This window comes from Haemorhous mexicanus, chromosome 1 (assembly GCF_027477595.1).
Source record: "Haemorhous mexicanus isolate bHaeMex1 chromosome 1, bHaeMex1.pri, whole genome shotgun sequence".
Classification (NCBI taxonomy): domain Eukaryota; kingdom Metazoa; phylum Chordata; class Aves; order Passeriformes; family Fringillidae; genus Haemorhous; species Haemorhous mexicanus.
In genome coordinates this window covers 114,775,067-114,795,409 of record NC_082341.1, presented here as the reverse complement: position 1 = coordinate 114,795,409, position 20,343 = coordinate 114,775,067, and the positions used below count along the sequence as shown (strand labels likewise).

Sequence of the window (20,343 nt, the reverse complement as noted above, 5' to 3'; positions counted from 1 at the left end):
GATAATAATCAAAGCTCCTATTTCCAAGTTTGGCAGTTGTTCTAAACTAGCAAGTTATAGCGCTGTGTACCCTATATTACATTTAGCAGCCCTTTAGCTATTCTGATCTCTAACAGGTCAGACACAGAAACCAAGCTGTCTGGCATCCTGTAGCTTTGCAGAGGGAAGCCCACTGGGATAATGGAACTGAAATGCTATAATGATGAGCTAGCTCTGTTAGAGTCACTTGAGTCAGCTCACATCATGTTCTGAACACTTTCTTCCTTTTTTTCTCTTGTAGATAATAAGTTCAGCCAGTCCTTGTGCAGACTTTTTTTTCCAAAGCTTATCCTCTGAATTTAAAAGAACACATGTGCAATCTCATACTCATGCATCTCAAAGGGCAGTGAAACAATCATTTGATGAAACGGTCAGATTGATACAAAGATGCAGTGAAGTTGACTTGAACATTGTGGTACTGTGGAAGGTATGTATGGTTGTGGCCTTTGTGGTAATTTGGACATGAAACATTATAGCTAGAAAATAATTTTATGTGGTATCCTGAACTTTCAGGCATATACATATGGAATTTATGGGTGAATTTTTTTTTTCCTGAAAACAGTCAAACTATAATGATGCCAGCAGCAAAGACAGTCTTAGTATCTATTACTGTAATAAGTGTCCCTGTATTACTCTGGATGCACCCAGTTCTTCTAATCTCTCTTTTAAAAGAGAAAATTATGACATCTTAAACTAAGAGACTTGTTAATGCTTGATCTTACAGAACTGTAAGAGTGACCCAGTCTGTTTTGAAGATTTGGAGCAGTGGAAATTGGCAGAAATATGTCATGCTAGTCTCTAAGTTTTGATCAGTACAGCATTTTCCACCTAAGTTAGGGAGCAGTCAGTAATTCTCTGTTATGAATCTTATGGTTTCTGGTCTGCAGATGTCTTTGTATTATGTTCTGTAGGCATATGTTGTGGAAGACAGCAAGCAGCTTATTTTGGAGGGCCAGCATCATGTTGCCCTTAACACAGTTGGGAAGGAGGCCTTTTCATTTCCTCAGAAGCAGGTAATCTACTGTGAAGTTTTCCTTTACAATTGCTTCTTTCTGTAAAGACTTAATGATTCCCCAGTATGTAAGTGGAAGCTTTTGTAGAATATTAACATCAGATATGTGTTATTACTAAATAATTCAGGCTGACTCCAGGTTTGCTTAGTCTTCTGTATTGAACTAGCCAGGCCCAGTTGAAACATGAGAAAAGCAATATGCAGGTAAGCATGTTGATGAGTTCTTGTTGAGGTAAACTCTTCTTTGGTGTTTCAGGTAGAACTGGAAACTTGTTAATGGCATGAAAGGTGGTGATTATTTCATAACAAAGTTAATAGTAAAATGGTAAAGTTTATAGTTATTTTCCTTGTTGAAAGAAAACAGCATCTCTAAGAAACTGGTGGCTGTCTTCTGGTACATGAATGGATAACAACTATGGAAGTTACAGATAAGGTTCTGTAAAAATGTCTGTACTAAATTCAGTTTGTGGATGAAGAAGACTAACGTTTAGAATAAGAGGAAATAAATCTTGTGCTTGTTTAGACTTCTCCTGAGCAGCGTATTGCTGTTCCCTCTTGTTTTGGTGCCATGCTTAATGTTTTTATCAATATTGCAAACGTAATATATAGTTTTTAGTGAGCTCTTAAAGTTGCAGCAAAGAGTACTATCAACTAATTTTGTCAAGAAAACAATACAGGACAAATGTCTTCCATAAATACCGTGCTATAATGCAAGTAGTGAATTACTCTGAAGCTGTGCATTTGGCTTTGGTTCATCAGCCTTTAAGTATTTGTACATGGCTAAGATAATTTTTTCCACTTAGTTATTTGTGCAATGAAATAAATGGGAATTGGCACACATGTGCTCTAGCTATGCTGAGGAGAACAAGAGGCTGTATTAATCTAATGACAGCTGCCCCCTCAGGTATTACTTTCCCTGTCTTAATGTATATGTAGAACATTAGATCACACTGTAGACATCTAAGTTTAGGAGACACTATACTGTGAGCTTCTGATCTCATCAAGTTCTGATTCTCAAATGAATAGGAAGAGAAAATAGAAATTAATCACATCTGCATCCTAAAATAAACAAGTGACTGAATAGGGCATGGGTAGAAATTCACATTTCTTGTTGACTGGACCTCTGTATCACAATCAATATCAAATTAAAGAAATTGATCCTGCCACTAGCAACAAGGAGGATCTGTATGTACTCTCAATATTTTTTGAGGACTATATGCTACTATATTAGCATTCTCTGTCTAAAATCTATTTCTCATCAGGTTTTATTGCAACTATCTTCATATAGATTGTACATTGATTATTGTATTCACTTCCTTGAGCATGAAGAGCACACTTCCTTTGAAGCATTCTGTAATTTGGTTGGGAGCAAGAAAGTATCTGCATTGTGATGCAGTTGAAATCTGCTATAAGAGTAATTTGGTTGTTGAGGTTTTTTTAATAAACATGTAAATTCTGTGTCCTCATGATAACCAAAGCCCACAGTTAGCATAAATTTCAAGAACCTGTGATCTCGGGACTGCTAAGAATTGAGAAATTGCATATCCTTACATACTACTTTTTTTAATTGGCTCATAATAGTGTGGGGAGAGCAGATAGACTGCTCTGAGGTAGGAGCTGAGGTGTAACTAATTAATTGATTTGAGACTTTGCAGCAGTTTACTTCATTCAGTCCACATTTCAGAATTAAAAGACTCCCCAAAATAGAATTCAATTAGGCTAGATATAGAAAATAATGTACTTAATCTCTTAAGAGTTGTATATTGTCTTTGGATTATTTTGCTCTTTTAAAGTAACACAAGCATTGAAAAGCTGGGGGGAGCAGTGGTAGAAAATTTACCTCTAAGTGGTAGAAAACTTTACCTCTAATTTAGTATTTTCAGTGTAAATTTTGTCTTATAAGTCTGTATTTATTCTCTTAAGTCATGAACAGGGTTGGAAACTACTCTACACTGTTTCTGATTTGCCTTGTGCTGACAGTATTGAAGTTGGTTGTTTTCTGAGGACTGGTCAGCAGAGGGAGATGGAGGTGCATGCTTTTTACCAACACACATGGGTTACTGGTTCATAAATGATAGAGGACTGCTCTGATCTGGGGGAAAAAAAAAAAAATAATTCCAGACTCTGAACAGGGTGTCACCTAGGATGCAGGAGTCCACTGTCTGCATTTATTGCTGAGTTTTGTTTGTTGCTTCTCTACAGTGACTTTGTTCTTGACTTCTTTAGCTTCATGCTGTTGTATCCAGCAAAGGAATTGTTGTCTGTCTGGCAGAAATAGACAATTATCCTCAGCCCAAGAAGAGTCTTACAATGGACATAGAGGAAACATGAAACAAAATTCCTCTCTGCCCCCCCCCTTTATTTCTTTTAGTCCTCTGAGAAATGGCTCAGATCTTAGCCGAATTAATCAAACAACTTTGTTGAACAAAATGAGATCACTTCCTTTATATTTTGGTCAAATTCTCTGTACTGGTTGGCTTATGCTACATTGTCAATTTGTCAATTGTGCTGTATCTCAGATTAACTCTTTGCCAGCTTCAAAATATATAGTTTGGATTCACAGAAGCTTCTACTACTGTTCAGGGAAACAAAGCTTCAGTAAGGCACTGTAGTGAACAACAGGAGATTGATATTTTTCAGCACAGTTGTGTTTAAGTTGTTCCAGCAGTTGCTGGTAGATTGGTGGTAGGGTGAACTGGCATAAATTCATCCTCCTGTGTCTGTAAGATATTAGACTGCTGACGGAGCCATGTGATGGGTGGTTACTTCTGCTTGGTTCTTTGTGGGACGTTTAATGCACAACAGGGATGTGTAACAGACAGCAGGGTGCAATTATTCCTGTACCGTAGTAGCACAACTTGTGATAGGATTTGATAAAATCAAGATAGAACTTCTGGTTACAGTGGGACTTGGGGGAAAGGCTAAAATGTTTTTCTGGGTAAAATTTCTATATGTAGAAATTTATAAACATATAAAAAAGGTAAGCAGCAGTAAAATTCTATACAAGTTTTTTGATGCTCAAATTCATGCGCTCTCTTTTCTTCCCATGTTTATTCAGAATAGAATTACAGATACTAATCCTTTTTCATTCCAACCACTACAATAACTATGACTTTAAAGCTGGTTTTCTGTCACTGAATACAGATGGTTTTTGTTGCTGTTTACACTAGAGATTTTTTAATATAATGAAATAGCACTACTTTTGAGCATGGGCTACTGGACACAGTAGGCCTACCTGGAGATGTGATGAGCTACTTTCACTTTTATGTTCTAGAAGTTTGGAACCATAACATGTAGTGTGCTGAAGGAACACTTAGAGAATAGTGACTTTGTTAAAGCGTTCATGTGTTTCATATAGAAATCTCTCTGGATTATATGGAAAACATTTATCTTCTTACCCTTCCTGTCATTTGTATTTTTGAAAGCATGTCCTTTGGCTAAAGGTAGGGGAAAAAATGCTAAATATAGTTTGTTACCTTGATTCAGAAGGTGCCACAAAGTGATATATGTTAATAGTTTATATGAAGAAAAAAATCACGTAAGGTAAAGTGAATTGCTTTGAATAGATTCATTTCAGGCCAAGAAATAAAAGCCTCACTTACAAATTCAGATGAGTATTTGTAAATCATGGCTGGTTTTTTTGACTATGGTAATGCTGTAGGTTCTATTTATCTTCTGAAACATGCTTTTTGGAATCAAGTAGTTTTAACTGAAGGTCAACTTAAGATTACACCTGAAACACAGCTACTCTGTCTCTTCTTCTTGACCTCTCTGCCTTAAATTAGTGAAAGCACAAAGACTTCAAATGCATTAAACATCCAATCACAGTTAGGGCTGTTAATTAATATTATTACTTACTGCTCTCTTCCGTGTTTTTCTAATCTGGTGAATTCAATCCAATAGATTCTGAAAGAAAAGTGCAGTGTAATATGGTGGGATAGAAGTAATAGTGGAAGTAATAGGACATTTGACACACTTCTGGTTTGCAAAGACTTCACACCAATGGAAGGTGAGAAGCAGCCTAGAGATTTGTCATTCGAACGTTGGCATGTTGGGAATAGCATCCGTCCTTTCCAGGTGTGCTTCAGGATTGCACATGATGTTCTTCTGGGCTGCACATTTAGTCCTGTGAATTTGACCAGTGCTAGCCCAAAGTAAAATCCATAAAATGTGTATAGAATGGATGCAGGCAGAGAGGATAATTTTAGGCAAGACAGCTTTCTTAAAATGTATGCAGCTTAGTGAGTCAGCAACAGTTTGGTTGGAAGCAGGAATTCTTGAAATGCAGGAGAGGGTAGGGTTTAAGTAACTATTTTTCCTATTACTGGAAGTGACATCTTTTGCTAGTTCAGGACTTTTTTTACAGAATATGTGGGAGGATATGCTTGAATAAAACAAGATTGTTGGAAGGATTTAAGATTTTCCTTAAACCACCTCAATAGAGGGAAAGCAAAGTTCTTAAGGGTAAATCAACGTCAAGAGCTGAAATACACATTTTTCACTCTGTTTTATCAATTAATGGAGCAGATACAGTACCAGTTTGGGAGATCTGGCTTATATTATTGTCATGAATGAAATATTATAAATAGTTGCAGCATTTGATCTGCTGTTTTACCCATTTTGGACTGCAGAGCTGAAGGTATCTGTTTTCAAATGCATTATTCTTGATACCAGTAAAATACTGTTCCTGGAGTTGTCATTTCTGTAAGTTGAGAGCTAGAGTGAATATAGATGAGTCACATGTTGAAAAAAGCAACTTAAAACTGAGGTTTTAAAATGGAAATTCTCAGATCTAAAATGGGAAAGGGAAAAAAGCACATCATTTAGTCTCACTCTTATTCTACTGCTTTCATATATTCTGCTTTTACTTAGGCTTATCTCCATTCAAGATTTTCCTGTTAGGGTTTTCTTCTGTGCATACTGGTCCCCCATAATTGACGTGCCCTTTAACAGAGCATGTCAGTCCTTTTGGCCATGTGTGACTTGTGGTTTATGGGCCAAATATGCTGATTTTCTGTACAACTTGGAAATCAAATTACAGTGCTTACCTTTTTCTGGTGTGCTTAAGGGCACATTGACCCAGACTCTAAGAATACTGTTTATGAAACTGAAAACTTTAATTTGTGTAATATTGGGTATAAAAATATTTTAAAGTGACTGTATGTGAAGATACCATCACTTCTGTCTCTCTGATGGAAAGGAGGAACTTCTCAATTTGGAAATGCATTCTAAGACGTTAAGGAATTTATTATGGGTAGATCTGTCTGTTACATCTTTTAAGAGATGCTTTGAATTGTTAAAATGTTGTTTTTTCAACTTTTAGCTAAGCATAATTGCAGGAGAGATCTGAAACTGGTGTGAATGACTAAAGCACCATTTCAGAAGTGTATATAGAGATGATTTATAGCTATTTCAAACTAGCAAAATACCAGACTCTAATGGTTGGGACTTTCTTGTAACACAAATAAGTGAAGATGTTGAGATTATTCTACTTGAATTAGAAATCTTCTGTTTAGATTTGAGTGTATTTGTTTGAAGCTGGCCTTTGTAAATGGCTTTGAGCAACAAGAAGCGTTCTGAAAATAGAAAACAACTTTCCAAGCACTAGTTGTGCAATTTGTAGCTCTTGGGACATAACTGAGAGAGCACTGTTGTTCTGGTGATAATGCTTGTTGTATGTTTTTAGGCAAAACCGAAAAAGCTTTAAAATGCAGCTATAAAATGTAAAACAATAACAAAAACACACACTCCTCCTCTAACCTCTTCCTGTCAAGCCTTTCTACCCCTACCAGTTTGTATAGATGAGACACTCAAATTACACTGTAACTGTTTTTTGAAAGGGACAATCCTAACCGTTGATGTGGCTTTCTTGTATACAGCTTATGCTGGTTACTGGAGCTTGTGACACTTCTGGAGGCTTTGCAAAGAACCACACTGGGTCAGCAAGCAGATTTTAGGGGTCAGATTTTTTTTTTCCCCCCTTTTAAAAGGCAGTACTTCATTTGGGCTGATAATCAAGGAGTTCAGCAACAAAATATCACCTGTTCCATTCTTGATTTTTCTTTTGCTTTGTTTGTGAGTATAAGACTGTTACTGCTTGGTGTATCTTCTTGAAGGGAAGGTACGGGTGCCAAGTAGGTGTGGGCTTTTGGTTTGGTTTTTTTAAGCCTTGATCCAATTTCACGAGCTCCAGAGTAGGGCAGGAGTTTAATGCATCCTTGAACTTAGCATTTATTAGCAGTCTCTAGGTAGCTTTCTGATCTGTATGCACATCTTCTTGGTTGTTGTTTGTAAGTCCTTAATTCTTTCCTGAACCATTCACTAGGTAAGAGAAAAATGGGCTAAATGTCATATCTTAGCCTTTGTTCTAGGTACACCATCACAAAAAGCCTAGAGTCTGAGCAGCTAAACTTGGAGAGACAGATATCTTTTCTGTCTCTGACACCCAGAAGGTGGCTGGAATTAAGGTTTAGCTCTGCTGGAAAATGATTAATTTTGCTGCTTTCCAGTCCTTTGACAGAGGTGTAATATTAGAACTAAAGGTTTGAAGTATAAACAGCACTCTGCACTTTCACCAGTAAATGTTTCTGCTGCATTTCATGATGTTCTTGTCTACTTGTAGAGGTAAATATTCGTATTTGTCTTTTGTAGGGTTTTAAAAAAATACTCGGGAATTCTGATTGGGAGGACTTGGAACAGGTAATTGACTCTAGGGCAAACTACAGTGTGTAGGATATTGCTGTGTGGTTGAAAACAGCCTTGAAAATTGGTTGGACTATTATTTGAGGAGAGAGAATAATTTAAATGCGAACCTATAATCTCTGCTGTGTTTCTTGCTGTCAGTTTGTATTATTAGAATAGGGTAGGATGGAAACACCCAATTCATTCAACACTTAAAATATATTGTATTGTTATTATGGAATATCTTTTTTTCTTCTCAAATTATATTTGAAAAAACTCCTTTTCCTTTCAAAGGGAAGCCTTACAACCCTATGAAAACATTTGGTGTCTTCCTGGTATTGTCATCATGGTGACTAAGGTGTTCACACACATTTCCAAATGCCCAATGTGTTTGGTTTTTAAATCAGGTTTCATTGCCTGTACTGTTTCTTTTCAACTTAAAAGGTGATACAATCTATCACCTTTTAATGAAAAGTATTAACTTTATTATACTGTACCAGCTTACTGGTGGCTTTTTAAAAATCTTGTTTCATGTGTTTTTAGTAGGCAGCGACATTTACTGCTGCAAATTCTTTTTTTCCTTTCAAGTTGGATTTTCTGCAGAATAGATTCATAAAGAAGTACTAAAGGGCAGACCCCTTCCTAAATAAATCCTGCTCACAAACCAGATTAGATGATGTTGGACAGAAATGCTGCACCAAATGCAGGCTGGTTGCAGCTTTCTGTATCACTTAATTTCTTCTGCTTCAGAGACTCAGTCCATCCAAAGGATTAGGGGGAATCCCAAGTAGTGTGTTAGAGCTTGTATTGGGCTTTTAGCTGGGGACAAAAGGTAACTTTCATATCTGCCACTGCTTGTTAAGCAATTTCAAAGAAACTAAGAAACTCTGTTATTCAATCCTTCTGTCAGTGTTCAAACTTTCCTGTAAATTTGTTTGCTTTACTTTGGATCTGTTCTGGGAAACTTGTGCATTGGCTTTCCTGTTTTGAACTTCCTAGGGCAGGTGATGATTTTTTTTGTTGTTAGGTACAGCTGCTGAACAGGGAACAGTGTAAATGCTGTCCCTTTTCCTTAGAAACCAAACCCGAGCACTAGCAAACCACTGCAACAATACCATGCTTTTATAAAACTTGCACAGATAGTGTTTTCATAAACAACTGTGAAATCTGTCTCAAAAGAGGGTAATAGATAAATCATACCAGTTCCTCATCCAGCATGCTTAAATACAAACCACCTTGGAAAAAAAATGTGAGCTTCATGATGCTGCAAATTTGTTTCCCTTATGAGTTATAGTTCACAATGGAAAATTGTAACTTATGTTACTATTTTCAATGTTACTCTAAATTTGTTTCAGGAACTTCCAGAAACAGTTCTCTTAAAGTTTTTTCGGCCAGAAAACACACCGGTACCTGCAAGACCAACACCGGAGCAGCTTTCTAATCTTATTAAGACAAGTCTTCATTATCCAGAGTCTTTTAATCATTCTTTTCATCAAAAAAGGTTAGTGAAGCATTACCTTTAGAAACTTAAAAAATATTGTTAATTTGATATAAATCCTTTTGAGAGATGCTGTGTGCATTATGATATTAAAGTCTGGTATGCAAGTGCGAAATCTTGTTCAGTTTTTAAACTCACTGCTTCAGAAGTTTATAGGTAAAATGAAAGTTTGAGGTAAAAAAGAATGGACTGTAACACCATAGCTCACAGTTTTAATGTTAACAAGTAATGTTATCAAACGTACTGAAAAAAAATAGTCTGCTCCTTTGTGTTTATTTTTGTTGTCAGAGTAAACAGTGTGATTTCTTTGAGAAGCCAGACAGAAGGAAAGATGTACTTTTTAGCTCAGAGGAGCTGTTATGTCTGCAACATCTCACTTGCCAGGATTAGCTGCACATGGTTCTAACTTACGTCAGAAGAAAAGGTGTTAACAGTTCAGATCACTGGGGCTTGTCTCCTGGAAGAATATCAGTATTAACCTTTGTCAAAAAGCCTGTTGCTACAGTGAATTGGTTGGAGCCTGTAAAATCCATGAGTCTTTCAAAATTGCAATGATATGAACAAACCCCCTGGCTTAAGTTCTGAACATTAAATGGGTTGTACTTGAAACATGTACCTGTTTAGGCTTGAGTCGTTTATCTGCAAACCCTACTGTGTTACAGTTTTTTATAACAATGTAAGTTGTCAAAAGAAAGGGATTTGTTTCTAAAATCTAACATTTAAATGTTCTATAAGGTGCTATATTTTAATGACAGTGATAAAGAATGCATTAGCCCTGTAAGACATTCGCCTCTTATTGGTTACAGTCTCAAATTGTTCTTTTCTTACTATTCAGGTTTAGGATACTTAAACTGTTTAGGCAATGGCAAGGAATTCCAGTGACACAAATCACTTGCTGAATACATAGAGCTGTTTTAGCTGCAGTAGTTTGTGTTCCTGCCTGTTGATATCTTGGGGTCTTTCCTGCTGCAGCATTATTTATAGAAATGATAATAGTAATTTTGAACAAGCAGAATATCAATTAACTGTATTAATTTTATTTAGTATAAAGGCCTGCATTAAATCCAGGTATACATATGCTATCTGTTCTGGTTGGGCACTGTTTAGGTTCTAACTTAAGGCCTAGTGTCTAAGCAATTCATCTGTGGGAGGCAGTGCAGAAGAAAAGTATCCAGTCAAAGTGTGCCAACCAGAAATGCAGAAAATAGTGTACTGGACCATGTTATCCCATTCTGGACTGTCTCATGTCACACAAGCAGATTTCCTGTAAACTGAGATGGTATTTATGCTTTTTGTCTCCTTTCTCAGCTGGATGAAGGGAGGTGGTAACTTCATTTGGCCCAAATGAGCCAATGCAGTTTGCCTTAATTGACAACTTTTATTATAAGTAGCTCTAGTCAGTGTAAGTGATTACATTTCTACCTACATTGGCATAATTAACAACTATACATAAATTCCCTGTTACTGGAATTCATTTTAATTGTTTCAGAGTATAATTAAGATTATCCAAAATAGCATTTTTTTTTTCTTTAATGTGGAACTGTTTCTCTTTGCAGCCTCTGTCTGGTACCTGTCACTCTCCTACTTTCCAATTGTTCCCAGGCGGTTGTAGATGTGATGATTGATTTGCGGCATAAACCAACAAGGTAGTGTGCAGATGTTAATAAACCAATATTTTTTTAAGAACCCTTCCTAGCTTGGGGAGTCTTGTGATATTTTAACTATATTGAATATCTAGAATAGATTTTTTCTACAGTGGCTTCTTTGAAAGAATTGAAGTTGATAAAGGGCTCATGCAATTAACTGTGAGTCTTCAGTCTCTGCTAATACAGGGCCTACTTCTTGAGTAGTTAAAACTTGGCAGATCTTTCCTAGAGAAAGGGAAATGCTTTTCCACTAGTGAAATAGGGACTTCACCAGCCTTTATTAAACGTAAGTTGTTAGGTTCTCGTTTTTAAAATTCTGAGTAATATGTAGACAGCAACTTCCTCTCACAATTTGGCTTCGTGTAAAATTTTGGAGAACCGTGGATATTTTTAAGACTTCCTCTAGGTTTAGCAGCTGATTCTTATGACTGCCTTTTTGCATAGTACTGTAGTAGTATGTGGGAAAATATTATCATTGAGGAAATGTTCATGAGCTGCTTCTAAAAGTTTTACTGAAGATTTTTTGTGGGATAGAGAATTCAGTACCATGATATCTATACCACTGTAATTCTGCCACTTCTGTTTAAACAAGGCAACTTCAACTCATGAGTAATGCAGGTGACAACTCCCCTTCTGCCCTCTTAGATATAATACTACCTAGTCTGTTTGCCATCAGGGAAGGGAGAAAGATTGTGAAGACATGCAGGGGCTTAGTTATGGGGGAACAGTGGCTTCTTGCCAACAGTCCATGGAGCCAAGTAAGATTTTAATAGCCCGGAGCCCAATACACAGGTTCATTAAATGGAAGACAGAAAATTTGTGTGGATCACTTTTCAGGTACAGTTAGGGAGCCATTCACTGATCTGTTTTTTGACAAGATGGTCGTGTTGTGTTATATTGGAAGACATGTCTTTGGAAAGATAGTGTACTCCTCATGTACCTTGGAACTGCTTAAAAAAAAAGCCCCTCACACGCTCTCTCCTAATGTATCAGTGCAGTGTCTCTAAAGCCGTGTATGCCCATGTTGACTATTCTTGTGTGACATGCAGTCTGATTTAACTCTAGCTCATGGGACAGACCTAAGAATGACTGAAATAGGAATTCCTTAAACTGTGACAATTTGAAAATTGTTACTACATTTAGTGTTATGTGCCAGTTATGTAGAGAGCTGAGAATACACTGAGTTCTTCATTTTACAATTTAGTGGAATTAATGTCCTGTGTATAGCATACAGTACATTAGGAACCAAAAAAAACCCATTAAAGGTTTGTAATGATTCATCTGAGCTAAGGGGAGAGCCACTATAAGGGTTTTTAAATGAGACAGAGAACATTAAAAAATATTTGGTAAGACCCAGAGTTAAATTGAGCTCATGGATGGACATAAACATCTCTAAATTTACCCAAGGGTACCCTAGATACTCTGAGTCTGTGTGTGTATTTATGTATTTTTGGGAACGGGTGTGAGTGGATAGGGATGTAGTAGGAAAGAAGACAGACACAGGTGATCTGTTTTTTGAAGTTGTATTACAGTATCTCAATAAAATGTTAAGTGGAGTTCTGTCTGAAGCTATGATGGCAGCTGTTAATCCTTGCAAAGTCCAGCTTTGTCTTACTATAAAACGTACTCTTAAAGATAAGGAGGGTTTGCAGAACAAAGACAGCAGTATGCATTCGGGGAAGGCAGTGATTTAAGGGTAGTGATTATAGGCAAGCAGTCAAAGAGACTCAGCAGCATCAAAGACAAATGGCAGTTGGCCCTCATCCAAGGAGAGCCAGCGTAGTAACATAAGTTCCCTACTGACTTCTGAAAAGTTTTTAGGAAGTGTCAGTCTTTGTAAGGGCCTGGTGAGGAGGACACAGTGCATTCTGAAATCTTGGGAAAATTTGGAGGGAGTCCTGTAAATTGGTAATACATGCTTCAAGTGCAGAGAGTTAACATTTTTTATACTTTTTTTTTTTTCAGCTCTGAAGCACTAGAAATACATGGATCTTTTACATGGCTTGGGCAAACACAGTACAAGCTTCAACTTAAAGGCCAGGAGGTCTATAGCTTGCAGCTCAAAGCTTGCTTCGTACATACAGGTGTCTATAACCTTGGAACCCCCAGAGTATTTGCCAAGCTCGTGGACCAAGTTACTTTGTTTGAAACAAGTCAGCAGAACTCCATGCCTGCACTGATTATTATCAATAATATCTGACCACTTCCTAAAAAAAACAAAACAACAAAAGCACTAAAAGAAAAAATAAATGGGATTCTTTTCTTACATTGCTGGTTGACATTTTGCTGCAGTTTTTTTGAAATAGCACCTCAAACATCTAACTTGTTACTAAAGATCGTGTAGAAAAGAAAATAGCAAAATATTCAGATGACTTGTCAGTTTGTTTCTTGATGCAATGCACGTTGGACTGAACATACATTTATCCTTTTATAATGTATTTCTTCTCTGGTAATTAAGATGCTCATAACATAAAATACTCTAACTGCAGGTCTGAACATACTTGTATGTCCGATGCCCTGTCAAAAATGCAGCTTGACTGCTGTTCAACTTCCAGCATGGTGTGTTTAATATTTGTGGCTGCATTAGGATATGATTCAGGAAGAAAACCTCATTGGCTTTTTCCTGTCTGAAGCCATTAGTCATGATAAATCCCAACTTTGCTGTGAAGTTCAATAAGATCTCTCAAATCCATTTCTGATTCTCGGTTCTTTAGTTTAAGATTTTGGTTTCATATTTATGGAAACTGGTGACTACTCAAGGTTTACATAAAAGTCCACCTAGGGTATTTAAAAAAAAATTTGAACCAGTTTGAGTATTTTCTCATTCATCTCAAAACAGAATGCACTATTTCACAACCATGAGATTGTCATTTAAATTGTCACTTACTTTATTATGTAACTATAACAACTGATCTGTTTAAAAAAAATCTACTCAAGATTTTCAAGAAATGTATTATATTTATAACAAATGTACTGTAAATAGAATAAAGCATACACCATATTCACTGTATGGACTGGTGGCCTTTTTGCTTCCCTTTGCATGCAGTTGTAGCAATCCACAGGTGCTGCTGCTATTACAGGACAGTGCTGGTGTACGAGACAGTGCATCGACCTTCTGATGCATTTTATTCTTATTAGGTAAGGTTTCCAATTTTACTCATGTTTGGTACTACTGCATGACTGTCTCCAGGGCTCTAGACTTCCTGAAAGTCTTGGAACCATTCACAGCACATAACCTTTCAAAGTCAATAGGACTGTGGATCATGTTGCTAAATCAATAGAATACTGAAATATTCTCTGTCAATGAATTTGTTGCTTCAGGCCTCAGGTCCTTTTCTGCTGATGTTCAGCTTGAAAGAATAATCAGAAAGGTTCTCAACATTGTAGCCTTAAGCTGTGTCATCATTGCTTTTTCTGTCTTACACCATTTAGGGAAAGAAAAATCATTATTGATGACATTGTTGTGCTCTGTATGCCACAGTGTTCTAAGTCACAGTTGGTGTATATTTTAAGACAGCCTGTCCAAAGTGGGTTATCAAGAGCATCATGTTTAGAAACTGGATGAAGAGAGATCCTGTAGAGGGAATTGGGCTTCTCTGATGGAGGCTGGAGATGGTACAAATGGCAACTCACAGTGAGATCCAGCCATTGAGCACTGGCTGGCAGGTAAACAGGTGAGAATTTGAGAGTCTCTGAATGACAGAGCAGTGAGATGAGATGATGCAGGGCAAAGCAGCTCGTGGAGCTTCTCAGCACTGCAGACCCAAATGCGTAAGCTCTGACGTTCACCTGCATATCTGAGCTGTCTGTGATTCATCAGACTGAGAGACAGCAGGAGCTGTGGGTGTCTGGGGGAGGAGGGTCCTTGGTAACCTGCTTTTCTGGATTTCAAATACAACGGTGGAGCTTTTCCTTTCTTGGAATTACAGTAGAAGTGGTTAGATGGAGACATGGTCTTTGTCTCTCCTGGTGTGTCATTAGAAATTCTAAGTGTGTCTTTGGGAGCTGTAAAAATCAGTATGATTGCTTAGGAGAGGAAGCAGCATGGAAGTAGAGCTAAGCATGCCTCCTTAGTGGATTCTCACATGGGAAACTGTCCACATTGTGGACTCCCAGTGATGATACAAAACACTTCTATTGAAATGAAAATTAATCTTGTCTTGCTATTGAGTAAATAAGTAATCTGCAAAGGCATGCTTGTGCTTCTGTCACAGCAATGTTGTGGCTCACAATAGATCATAATATCACATCTTACTTTTGAGATAGCTAGAAAAAGCTCTCAAAGACTGTGAGATCCAAGGGTTCTTATTTGTACTAGGAATCTACTGAATTTTTCTTTCTTGCTACCTTTGTAACATAAAACCCTGAAACTTGCCAAGATGGAGGTTTTGGTGAAAAATAAAATGCCCTGTTTCCATCTGGGGACTATGGGAGCAATTCTATCTTGTATTACTTAAAATACAAAAAATAATTCCATATACTAATATACATAAAATTAGGCTTTTCTTTTGAGCTGAGTAACCAACAAACCTGTTCCTGAGATGAAGTGAATTCTGCCATCCCTTCCATACTTCATGTAATGTGTTGCTCCATCCTTTGCTAGGGGAATTCAGGTGGTTGTAAGCTGCTTTGCCAAAAATTGCTGAAATGCTGCACTGACAAGTTACTATTTTGTGGAATGCAAATCTGGAGCGACAGGGTTTTACAGAGTCAGTCAGAGTCTGTGAATCCTGTAGGAGATGACTATGATAACATAGCAAGGTCTTGTGCTTTTACTTGTCTCAAACAGCAGTCCCCATCTGCTTCCTCAAAAATAGTAGAAATCATTCTAAATGGAGTATTCCTCTTATATTATTAATATTGTGTACTTGTCTTGGCTGAAACTAGGACAGTATTCTATTCTAAAAAAATTTTTAAGGGATAGTTATGCTGATAAAACTGTGGAGTTTTCTGAATTTGTTGCCTTGTCCTGTAACCTAAACTTTTCTCTACTTCAAAACAGGAAAAACTATAATAACTTTAATACTTAAATTACTTTTGGACAGAAACTCACTTTATCTCTATCTGAAATGACATTTTTAAAATCCTGTCTAAATATTGAGTAATGGAATAATTACTTAACTAGCAATAAATATCTAAAAGTTTGGAGCAAAAGCAGTAATGATGGCTTACCTTGTAAACAAAATGGCCATTTACTTACTCTTGTGGTTGGTGTAGTTTTAATTTATTGCTGTGTTACTAGAAAAGTGTCTGGCAAATTACATAAGTCACTTTGTACCATGGTTTAAGACAGGTAATATTCTCTTGATACTCAGCATGTGTGAAAACCCATGCTCCCTAGGAGCTGGTTACAGTTCCAGGTCTGGATGTTTGAAAATAACGGGTCTTTGCCACACAGCCTGACTTGATACCAATTAATACAAAATCCACTGAAGTCCCCTTAATTTAAATACATTTTTGTGAAATTTAAAATCTGCCAGATTTCTGAAATCCTTCGCTTGTCCTGGAAAGACTGTCTGTACAGTGAAACAAGTAGGACTAGACACATAGGGTCAATGAAAAATTTAGGATGAATGATGAGAGGGAAAAAATAAGTACAATTATCTTTTTTTTTATTTCAAACTAATAAAGCGTTAACTTTCTAAGTAGAAAAAGGGCACTGAACCAGTTTATCCATCACATTTTTGTAACATCTTTTTCCTAAATAAAAGGAAATTTCTCTTAATAGATTTCCCAGAGACTTCTAAAAATTCCACTCAAAATAACTTTTTCATCCTGGTTTTTTACAGTAATAAATGAGATAGAGAGTATGTAAAAAATCAAAAGCAAAATCAGAAACACTGACTGTAATGCCCAAAAATGTTGGTAGTTTTCGGGAAAAGCACCATAGACATGCACTGGGAAGGTTATGGATGAATTGCAATAACTAAGATGTACCCACTACAATGGCTTTAAAGGTATGACCATTATAGGCAGGGAAAATAAACTTCTTATTCTCTCTATCAAGAACTTTATACTTGAGTGAGGACAGATTCAGCAACTCATAGCAACCTTTTGGTATCATTCAAAGATTCAGGTAAAAATAGCAGGAGGGAAAAAAAAAGTAAGGAGAGCTCAGTTCTGTGTTTAGAAACTTCTCAATAGAAGATTTGAAGATCTGTTTCTCTCTCACACAGAAAACCAAATAGTACTCCTTATTATCCCTCCTGTCATAGGTCATTGGTAATTACTTTTGTCTCTCAGGATCCAAGACTTGAAGCTAACAAAGGAAATGAGCACCAATTCATTTCCAGCTTTGATAGTAACTAGTGTTTGCTCAGGTACAAATGCTCTAGTGACCTGTGCCTTGAAACATCACCTTTCCTCCCAAAAAAATGTTAGTTTTGTTTACTGAATAATTTCATGATGTTTTTGAAAAAGTTCTAAGTATTAGGAAATTCTATTCTTTCTGGAAGCATAAACTTAGCTGCACTTTAATTTCATTTTTGTGATAGGATTTTGCCAAGTCCAGTAGCAGAATAGAAAGGTTCAAAGTAACTGTTCTTTGACAGTCAAATTGTCTGCTGCTCCAGAAGATTCCAAGATGAAAATAGAAGAATTTCAAGTTTGGATTCACTGACATAGTGAAGTTCAGCAGAAACAATACTTGATACTCAGGGCTGGTGTGGGTCCCACTACATGGGCTGTATTTTGAGCTGTTACCAAATTTCTTTCCCCGTGTAACTCAGAGACTTACTTGTATAGCATGTTTGTTAAAATAAAAAGATAATATAATTAAGTTGTGAGAAAAATTCTGTCAAAGCACTAGATTGACTGGAAACATGCCTATGGCCTGGGAAAGAGGATAGTTTATAATTAGAATAATGAAAATGAAAAATAAAAAAAGTTGGTTTTCATTATTTAAACCCAGGGTCACAGTAACCACACAATATAAAGAATCTGGGTACTATACCAAAGCTTTCTTACTGATCTAAAGTTAAAATTTCCCTCCTCTGACTAAACTACAGAATCAACATTTTTGTTATTCTTAAGCTGTAAATGTAAGTAAGCTGCCTCACTGAAAAGCCATCACCTTGCCTGTGAGACTGCCTAGAGAATGCAGCCATGTGGTGCAATGACAGCCGCAGTCACATTAATGGGGGCAGAACTTTTAATATTAAAGATTGCCTTTAATTCAAAATCTACTGTGACACAGAGCTGTCTACACCAAAGGTGTCACCCAGCCCAGGTGTATCAGAAGTCAGGTTGCTGAATTGCAATGAATGCAGTAGAGACTCCTGGATGTTTTTCACTTATTACACTCTTGCTCCAGCGACATGAGGGATTATTTCTGAGTATACTAAATATAAAAATGTCTGCAGTAATTCAAGTCCACTGAGGGAACTTCAGTCTTCCTTCAAAAGCACATTGCCTTTTCTTCCATCCCTTAAACAATTTCATGGAAAAAAATGACTCTTAAAGAGTAAAAGCTAGGTTGGAACAGGAGATTATTTTTTCAACATTTCTGTTTTTAAAACCGTGAATACAGATTAAACACTGAGTGTTTCCTGATTCTATTTTACTCAAGATTTATTTACTACACATTTCTAGTTTACAGGAGTAAATAATTAATTTGTAAAATGTCACTTGGTTAATGAGATTTGCTAATTGCTTAGTGGTAGCTGAAGAAGTGGAAAAATGAACACAGTTTAAAAATTGTTGCTTATAGACTAGCAGTGTATAAATCAATTCAGCTGATGCTTGCAAATGTTGTTCCTGTGGGTTTTCCTCTTTGTAAGTTAGAATGAATAAATTGTTCTCCTCCTGATTATTGTGGAATTGTTCCTTACCCTGTTTCCTCCAGGCTGATGAAAATTCTGCTTAAAAAAAAAACAAAAACCATAAAGACTGTTCCTATAGATTTTTACTTACTGAGGGAAATAACTTAGTGATTATCATTAAACAGCTGCCCCGTGATGGCCAGGTTCTTTGAAACCCTAGGATGAGAGAGGTATTTCTGTATATTGAGGAGTCTGTAGAGGAAGTAAGAACCCCCTTCTGACCAAAACCAGAAATACTTCCTGAAATTCACAGGCAACATATTTCTTGCTATCCTCATGATGAAAGCATCAGTGATAGACCCAGCTTTCCTCATTTGTCAGTGTAGCTGCTGTTTGGGGCATGCCAGAGGAAGGGACAAAAGTGTACTCAGGACATAGCTCTACTTCTTATAGTTGCTGGCACCAGGGTTGTATTAGGTGCATTTAGTTTTAGTAGCAGTTAACCTGAAGCTCTTGAACCCAGGAGATGCTTTGAAAACAGCAGGTTTTTGTAATCTCACAATGTCGGGGAAATACTTGAAAATATGATTTGCTTGTACCAAGAAGCATGGCTGTTCTGCAGCCTTGAGACAAGTTTAAAAAATGGACCAACAAACAAACCCCCCAAAAAACAACCAAAAATCCTCTATAAAAATCTATCCCAATTGTAATGCCATGGGCAGCTGGAGGGAGCTGCCAGAGAGAAGAAAGGGCAGTGGCAGTTCAAAGCACTTCTGGCTCTGCTTGGGAGGAGCAGTGAGAGAAGACTATCCCAGAAAGTTTTCCTGCTCTGACAGAACTGATTGAATGTGTCAGTCAGGTTAAGAGAACAAGACTCAGGAATCACAGTAATACTGTTTTTCATTTTAACATCTGTCCTCAAGGATCACAGCTTTTATTTTTCAGATCACAGAGGGGAGATGTCACTGCCTTAGAGGTTCATGTTCTCTTTCTGGCTGCTTTTCAAATCCACTCTCTTCATCTGAAGGTCACATGGGTGCTAAGCATTCTAGACAAATTGTATCCTCAGATACTAAAAACTCTATTAAATTTATTTGTTCTGTTATCAATTCAAATTAGAGTATCTTGTTAACTTACTGAAATGCCACTTCAAAATACATATATTTTTAGAGTAATATCTATAATTTTTTCAATAATGGATCTGTAAAAGATTGCAAGGAGATAGGGAATAATTTATTGTTGCTTGTCACCACATTTTTTCCTACCAGATAAGACTTTTTTTTTTACTCTGAAAACCAGAGTTCAGCAAATATGTGTGGATGTTGAACATATTCCTGAGAAAAGTTTACTTTTGTTTAGTCTTTTATGTAACTGGCTATGGGCTAGAATTTCTTAGAAGTCTTGGTAGGTGTTTTCAGCACTTTACAATAAAATTTCTGAGGGTGTGAAACTTGACATTGATGAAGGTTGCCATGAAAACTCATTCATTTCCTTAGCATGGAGAAATGCCAATTAAAACCAGGATGTTTAAATCCCTTTCAGTGGAGGTCTTTGCACAGTGGTATGTCTCTGTTACACAAGACTAACTGGAATATGTGTGTTGGGATGACACTGGAAGGGCAGATATGTAGTGGAAAACCTTCTTCACTGTGCTACCATCCTCTTCCTCACTTGGGCTTCATTAAGTATTGGTGGAAATGAGAAGCA

The 20,343-nt window shown here is 36.8% G+C and overlaps 1 protein-coding gene across 4 annotated transcripts in view; it reads left to right on the top strand.

Moving 5' to 3' along the window:
• Nucleotides 1-13,886, top strand: part of TRAPPC8 (trafficking protein particle complex subunit 8) — a 52,797-nt gene extending 38,911 nt beyond the window's left edge. For 2 of the 4 annotated variants that reach the window (XM_059859857.1, XM_059859841.1), the window contains 6 exons: nucleotides 281-466; nucleotides 951-1,052; nucleotides 7,703-7,750; nucleotides 9,088-9,233; nucleotides 10,787-10,876; nucleotides 12,842-13,886. In XM_059859857.1, the coding sequence (XP_059715840.1) occupies nucleotides 281-466; nucleotides 951-1,052; nucleotides 7,703-7,750; nucleotides 9,088-9,233; nucleotides 10,787-10,876; nucleotides 12,842-13,076 (807 nt within the window). In that variant the 3' untranslated portion in view covers nucleotides 13,077-13,886. The remainder of the gene's footprint in view (nucleotides 1-280; nucleotides 467-950; nucleotides 1,053-7,702; nucleotides 7,751-9,087; nucleotides 9,234-10,786; nucleotides 10,877-12,841) is intronic. The other 2 variants (XM_059859866.1, XM_059859849.1) reach the window with 1 other exon arrangement.
• The last annotated feature ends 6,457 nt before the right edge of the window (nucleotides 13,887-20,343 follow it).